We start from the raw sequence: 8,045 nt of genomic DNA, 5'->3' as shown, positions 1-8,045 counted from the left end.
GTCTTGAGAATAGCATTTGTAATAGATTTAATCTGCTGACAGACTGATGCTTTGTCCCAAAACCACCAGCACAGTTGTCTCCACGACCGTGTCCCTGCCAGGCGCTGCCTGAAATAGAGTCTAACAAAAGATAGAAAACTGAATTTGCTTTTTCTGCCATGAAGATGAAATGAAATACATGGTGGCTACAGGAGAGGCTGCAGTCACCACTGTGAATTTCCTCCAGGGAACGTTCTGGATATTTTTTCTGCCCTGAGTCATGTCTCGCTCCCATCTTCACAGTTAACCATGCCCCTGAATCAGAAACAATTGCATCATCAGCTCACAATGTGCTCGAGCAACAGTCTTGCTTACCCAGGCTGGCTGCACTCTGCCTCCCTGTCCCCAGCGAGCCACCTGCGCCACCGCTGCTCTCCCGCCCGACGCCACACTGCTTCCCCGGGCGCATCGTTCCCCATCCGCCCTTCTCAGACTCGGGAGGTCCATCCTCGCCTGTGCCTGGGCCACCCCTTTGCCCAGCAGGTGCTGCCTTCACCAGTAGTAGTTTCCTTCTACTGACACAGTTTGAAGACCTGTGGTTTGTGAGGACTTGCTTTTTGATATTTCTCCCCCTGTTTATAAGAATATATGCATTAATTTGGAGGCTGCTAGTAGCAAGTCCCTGGATCCATCACTAATAAATAAACACAGTTGTCAGTATTGGAAAAGATAATTGGCTGCATAATGCATGGAAAGCAAAATTGCCTTCCCCAAGATTTATTCATCAATTATGGTTTGCCCTGGATAGGGCAATTTGAGCCATTTTCTGGACAGGGGAGAAATATATCAAATAGAAAGAGAGGAAGCTATTGTTATAATAAATGACTGGGTGCATATGTGTATGACTGTGTGTTTTAGGTCTTCCATAATAGGTATCCTATTAACAAGCTAATGAAGAGGAGCCAAGGATTATCATTATATTTGAGACAATAACGCGTATGTTGTCTGGTTCGCTGGTGTCCCCTGGGTGAGGCTGTTTGTTCGCTGTGCTCTGCTAGGAGGATGCAGCAGCCAGCGTCCTGTGCAAGTCTTGCCTCTTCTTTCAGCACACTTGCTTTGGCATCCACCCACCGAGCCCTACCCTGTGCTTGTGGTGGAACTCCAACATCTTACCAGCCTTCAGGCTGGGGATGCCAATGCCTGAGTCAAAGCCAAAGCCAAGTCAGCTGCAGTAAACGTTCAAGCTCTATTTTTAATTAAGGTTTTCATGGAAATGGCATATTTGTCCCTCTCTGGAGAACATACTGATATGACAGTGCTGTGCAGAGTATTATGAAAAAAAGAGATGCTGCCAGTTACAGTTCCAGTGGATCAATATGGTACATGAAAAATATGCAAAGTCACCATATGGAGGAGAAGTGGTCAGGGATTTCTTAAGGGCTTGTCTGGTGGTGCTCAGTTTCCTCAGCTACTATTTACTTTAAAACCATTTAATGGGACTTGGGAGCTCTCAGCATCTGGTGGGATCCAGCCCCTTTGTAAATACACTCTTACGAGGGTGCAAGGTGGCCTGTGAACCTGTCAGCTACTATGCTGGCTCTGATGATGCTGCTATAGACCTTGTCTCATTATTGGTGTTAAATTGGTTTGCTAAGAGGCATTTAATTAGTTTCCTATTTATTAGCAGGAATCACTTGTATTGTAAAGCATACTGTGAGCCCTACTGCCCAGAAATGCTCCTCTGATGCTAGGTAATACATGAGGCAAACAGATCACCATGGTGTCCTACCATCCATTCTCTGTGATGCCACCTACAGATTGCATGATGCAGAAGGAGGTCCTATCCTGTGGCTAAGGTACCTCATTTAAGAGGTGAGATCTTCTGAGGCAGGGATGATCAATAACAAAATCTGTATGCAGAACCTCTCCCAACAGCTCTCCTGTGACATCTGAGATTTCAGGTGCTACCTGAATATAATGAACGTCTGTCAGCTGAGAGAAAGAAAAAACACTACATATGTCTTTCAAGGAATCTGTTGGTTGCTGCTGCAGCTGCTGCTAACATGAGAAGGAAGGAAGGACAACAGATACCTCACTCACCATTGTACAGCTCTTTAACTTCAAAGAGAAACACCTAACGACTGTGCTCAACCCTCTGTTCTGTCTTTTTAGGTGCTTATGTCGTGTCACCACCTATAAGTAAATAATAACCAAAACATAACTGGCAGATGCAGGCATTGCTTGCTGCCCCACTTTTTCACAGGTCTAGAAACTTCAGTTATTTGTTTCCCTTGCTGTCAAAATAATTGAGAAGTCTGCAAGAGAAGTAATTGTTGTCACCTCATAGCAGAATTTTGTGTTCATTGAATCACAGGGCAAGTCAGGCAGGAGGGGACCTTGGAGGTCTCCAGTCCACGGACCTGCTCAAGGCAGGGTCAGGACTGAGATCAGACCAGGTCAGCCCTTGAAAACCTCCAAGGATGGAGATCGCACAACCTCTCTGCGCAACCTGGGCTCACATTGCATCCTGTGGTGTGGGTGCTGCCTTGACTGTTGAAAATGAGTGTTAAATGCAGTTAAGAAATTTGGATTCCTTATTCAGGGCATGGAGAAGAAGCTCAAGCCATCTGCTTTTGTAATATATTCCCTTTCATTTATTTATGAGAGAAAATGAGATTGATTTGGAAGCAGTTTTGGGAGAGGGGAATTCAAATGTCTTTCCAGGCCATCAAATATTGTTGAATTTATTATTGTTTCAAGACAGAGTCATGATCTGCCTAGAAGACTGGAGAATATGGAAGTTTTGAACTGTGGTGTAAAATGAAATCCTCTTGGCTTGAGGTAAGCCACTTAGTCTGCTCACTATAACACGGGCAGAATAATATTTACCACTTGGTGCTAGTGTGAGGATTAATGTTTGTTAGGTGCTGTGAAAATGAAAATATTCTTCACAGAAAGCTTCTTGTCTGCAAGGAAGACTATGCACACAAGGAGCCCCTGGATCATGTCCTTTGGTGAGAACCTCTTATTAGCTTTTTTAAAATTATGCTTAATATAATCAAGTGTCTTAAAACAGGAAAATGTTTGCCTCCTTTCTCCCCCTCTATCACTTCCAACAGACAAGTAAGTGTAGAGACCCACAGGGTGATGGACTATGAAAAGAGAAGAAGAGGAGGTCTTAAACCAAAGAAGAGTTCAGACGTACACAGGAGCATGGGAGACCCATACCTTGCTGCGGTGTGGGGTTTGAAAAGAGAGAGGAGGACGCTAGGTAGCTGGATAAAAAAGCTGCTAGCACTAAAGACTGCAATTATGGAAAGGTTAATGTATTCAAGCAAAGTGAGGTCTATTTATTTGCTAAATTGCCTGTTGAAAGCTTTGCCTTCCCAACGAGGCAGGGTCACTCAGGTATGTCTCTCGCCCAACCTGCCTGCGCTGGCTCGGCCAAGGGTAATTGAAGCAGGTCATTAGCTACAGACTGGGCAGCTCAGCTTCGCTGTAGGCAGAAATGTACAGCCCTGAGAGAGCCAGCTCCAGAGTTCATGCAGGAATACATGAGGTGTTTGATTACCCAGCAGTGTTTTCCCACAATTCATGAATATATTTATCTCCAGAGTTTTGTAACATGTAGACTTTTAAATAGCTGAGTCCTAGAGCTTATCAGGCACATCAGCTATGACCTAAAATCTTGAAAGCAAATTTTGCTTACCTGAAAAGGGAGCTTTAATGTCAACGTGCAGTGAATTATCTCCCTTCCTTTCATTTTCCTGAAATAAAATCTGTATTTCAGGCAAGGTGATGCTGAATTTGGACAAAGAAGCAGTGGGTTGAAAGCTATACTAGAATCTGGAAGATGTCTTTGAAATGATTAATGCTCTTCTCAGATTAAATGGGGTAATATTGCTTCAAGATGCTTAGAAAATATCTTGAGAAAGTACTGTTCTGCTGAGTGTCATTTTGAGAGTCCCTCTAATTGATTCCAAGACATGAGTTTAAAAATCTGAAAGACAGAGAAAGCCCATTGAGTGACATAGGGTACGACAGCAGCCAACGACAGGGCTATGGATGGGGCAATGCTCGGATCATGCAGTAAGCCAACAGGAGCAAGATGGTGGCATACTGCAGGATTGCCTTACACAGTCTCTGAACATTTGCCTTCTTGTCCTTGAAGAGGGATTAAATAAAGTATATTTATTGTGTATCTTGCATGGTGATCAGCTCCCCCATAGAAAGTTATTTATTCAGTGCTGGTAATAGACAGGACCCTTCATTTCCAGATCGTACTGCACCAGGACGTTACAAACAGCCTGAGGAGGACAGAATCACATTGCAGAACGACTCCGGTGGGACTGATCAGGATATTGATAACCCAGTGTAGCTGTTTATGCTTCCCATGGGTGCTTGTTCAAAGTTCAAGGGCTCCCCCATAAATACAGGGAGCTGTGATTCACAGCCAGGATAGTGGGGCTCATCTGCCAGAAGTCAGGGAAGAGGCACTTCCATTGAATGTGTGCCTCCCAGGAAGGTTAAAAGGAATTTCTACTCTCCTGAGGCAGGCATAAACTCAGGGAAGCGGCAGGGTTAGCACACACAGAGACCTCAGGAGTCCTCCCGGAGCAGAGTGAGGAGGGGAGGAACGCTCGAAGGGCTCGGCCCCGGCCCCACTGCCTCCTGCCCAGCGCCTCTGGTTCTGCTCCCCTTCAAAACTGATTTCCCATCGGTGTGAATTAGATAAGAATTGGTTCAGCATCTTTAATTGTGATTTTTATTTTTAATCTGCATAATTAGATTTGTAATGGGCTATTTTCACAGTCTTGGGACTGCTCTGAGATCGTTAGTGCTGGGCCCTGTGAGATTGCCATCTGCGTGAAGGCGAGGGCTGCGGGGCAGCCTTACAAGCCTCCTGTGGCTCGTTCAAAGCACTTGCCACTTGAACCCCAGCTGCTCTCCCAAGCCACTCAAGGGGGTACATCCTTGCAAAACATTAGTCATCTGTCCCAGCTCAGGTCCTCAACAGATGCAATTGTTTAGGAAAATATGAAGCTGAGGTGAGATTAATAGGGTCCGGGTTTTAGAACAAGTCATTTTACATTAGCTTTGTCTTTAACGAAAGACAATGAAAAGAAAACAATAAGAGAAGCAATATAGTAGCACCAGGTCTGGCACCAGGTTTCTGCTTCCCAGGTTGTGGGGAGGTACTTGGAGGTAAGAAAGGGCTGGAATGAGGCAGGGGATGGAGATGAGAGGGTACCTGGATATCCTGGGGTATGGACCGGAGAGCTCTTCCAAAGGAAGGTGGTGGCTTTGGAGAGGGATGAGGCTGACAGGGTGGTTGGAAGATGAGTAGGAAAAAGAGAATTGAGCCTTGCTGAAAATCTCACTACCCTGAAATCTGCCTCCCAGCTTCCCATATCCTTACGACTTCTCTCCTTCTTTTCCATACCCAGCATCCTCCTGATCCTTCCCAAGCCTGTTTCTCCAGCCATGAATGGCCCCAAGACACCCTTCCTATCCCTTACTCTGTCTACTTTGGACTTTGTTGCTGCTATGAAGTTTCACTTTGCAGCTGCAAGGAGGCAAACAAAATAAATCTTCATTCTGGGGTGGCAAAATTCACTGTAGCCCATGTGCTGAAAAGGCTTGGGCTGGCTCTGCTGCCACATCTTGTTCTACTTAAACTGCTGCTTTTAATAGACCCAAAATGCGTGCTTTGCCAAAGATGTTTCCTTTTCTTCCAGCAGAACCATGTGCACTGGTTTGCTCATGTAAGACGTAGCCTGGCTGTGGGAGCTGCTGCCAGGGCTGTGTTGTGTTAGCTCACGTGGCACCAGCAACATGGAGGCTGACAGACCACCCAACTGGAAATCTTCTGCTTGACTTCAGTTTTGGTGGAAGCCAGATCGAAGATTGTTTAAAGGGGATTTAAAATGTCTCATGAAAGCACACTTCAGATGCCAGCTCCTACCTTTAATTGACCCTTTGAAAATGGGACTTGCCTGTAGGGATCTGTAGTAGGTTTTGGGGGTTGCATTCAGAGTAATTGGTAACTTTCTACATTGAAGCTGGACAGCAGGTGTTAGCAAAGTAGTTCTCCTTTATATCATTATCTCTTTCCCATTTCAGGTTCTCCATGGCCAGTGGCGTTTCTTTCTCATCAAATATCTTTTGGCAGAGATTTCAAATATTGGTAAGAATCAAAATCTGAAAGATATAGTTGAAGTAAGGTGTGGATCTCAAACCCACACCAAAACTTTTGGCTCGGTAATGCTGTCCAGTTGCCTGCAACATCCTTCTCTGAATTTGGCCTGTGAATATCACTGTGAGATTTAAACGGTGGTATACAAAAAACCCAGAAATTTTCTCTGCAGTAGTGATTTGCAGGACTACTTCTGCCCTCCCACCAGCTCAAATACAGTTTGATGGCGAACAAGGTTGAGCACAAGGCAAGACTCGTGTGAAAGCTGCTTTCCTCCTGCGGCGCTGGGCAGTGTCCTCTGCATACGGTGGCAGAGGGTGGGGAGCAGCAGAGAGGGGTAGCTGTGTGGGAGTTCTGGCATTCATTACATGCACTAAGGAGCAGGTAATTTAAAGGACGTTTAAATTACTGCTGCATGTAATTTAGATCAGGGAGAGCCCTGTGACCTGCCTGACGGGGGGTGCAGGTCCCCTCTGCAGTCAGGCACCCACTGCTGGTGTAAGCAGCCTCACGCTTTGCTCTTAACCCTACCTCAGCATGGTCATTGTGTCCTGAAACCCAACCTGCAGCAGACTCACATGTCTCCTTTGTGGAGGGATCTGACCACCTTCAGAGAGCACAAGGTCTTGTGAGTGCTTGAAGTTTAATCAGTTCCACAGACAGGCAACCCAGGGCTCAAAACGATCAATAAACCACAGAAACACTTTTTTTTTCCACTACAGCATTGATTGCACTAAAGTGTTGCTGCTCTTGTGGGATCTCTGGAGATGGCTTCCTCATTCAGATGTCCCCCTTCAGCCAGCTGTTCTTGGCCACCTGCCCCACACCAGGCCGGGAGGCTGGGCAGAACTGGAGCAGCTGGGCGATGAGGGCTCGGCAGGGCTCCGGCAGTGGGGGCAGCCCCTCTGGGTACAGCACCCCTTTCTTCTGCCGCTGGGGCATGCTGCGGATATGGGTATCGTCAAAGGGAATACAGCCAGTCACCATCACGTAGAGCATCACCCCCAGGCTCCACATGTCATACTTCTTGGCGTCATAGGGGATGCCCATCAGCACCTCTGGGGAAGCGTAGGCTGCTGACCCGCAGAATGTGGTGCTCAGGTCTGGGTAGCTGTTTGCCTCCTTGCTAAAATCGAAGTCACTGAGTTTGGCCCGGCGGCCGTCATCCGTGAGCAGCACATTCTCACACTTGAGATCCCGGTGCACCAAGTTGCGGTCGTGCAGGTAGCGCACGGCCGCTACGACCTGTGCAAAGATGTCCCGGGCCCTGGGGACACAGGGTAGCTTCCCTAGCTCCTGTACCAGCTGCAGCAGGTCAGTGGCTGCTGCCTCCATCACGATGTAGACCCTCCCGCTGCAGACCTCGATGAGCTCGAAGACGCGTACAATGTTGGGGTGCCGGATCTTGCGCATGATGGAGACCTCCCGGGGCAGAAACTTGTACATGAAGGCTGGGGGTGCTCGTCGCCGATCCACCATCTTGATGGCTAAGGGGCCCTTGTATTTGTTGGAGGTGGCTGCTTTCACCTTGGAGAAGCTGCCCTCCCCTAAAGTGTGACCCAGGCTGTAGCCCAGCTCACAAAGGAGCTTCTCTCCTGCATCGTTTTTTGGCATGATGTGTGATCCCACTGGGCTTAATCAAAGCTGGTGTTTTGCTCCAGTATTTGAAACATTTAATATATGGTGTGTGGAAGCTGTTGAGCTTCGTTCTCCCCCATGGTCCCACAGATGCCTCAGTGGGCTCCAGGGCTCACCTAGACATTGTGATGGGGTGGAGCGTTGCATGGCAGCACCTTTGTGAGACAACAAGGGTGGCTGATGGGGCCCCTTCTCTCAGGAGTGTCCCAGGCATGCCCACACACATGCTGGG

The 8,045-nt window shown here is 47.3% G+C and overlaps 1 protein-coding gene across 1 annotated transcript; it reads right to left on the bottom strand.

Moving 5' to 3' along the window:
* Positions 1-6,955: 6,955 nt before the first annotated feature.
* On the bottom strand, positions 6,956-7,819 carry TSSK6 (testis specific serine kinase 6). Its single transcript, XM_074145711.1, has one exon. It carries the CDS (start codon positions 7,787-7,789, stop codon positions 6,956-6,958), a length of 834 nt encoding a protein of 277 aa, XP_074001812.1. The 5' UTR covers positions 7,790-7,819.
* Between the last annotated feature and the right edge of the window lie 226 nt (positions 7,820-8,045).

Source organism: Numenius arquata, chromosome 3 (genome assembly GCF_964106895.1).
Source record: "Numenius arquata chromosome 3, bNumArq3.hap1.1, whole genome shotgun sequence".
NCBI lineage: Eukaryota > Metazoa > Chordata > Aves > Charadriiformes > Scolopacidae > Numenius > Numenius arquata.
Note: the sequence above shows the minus strand (reverse complement) of the source record. Positions and strands in the feature narration are given on the sequence as shown.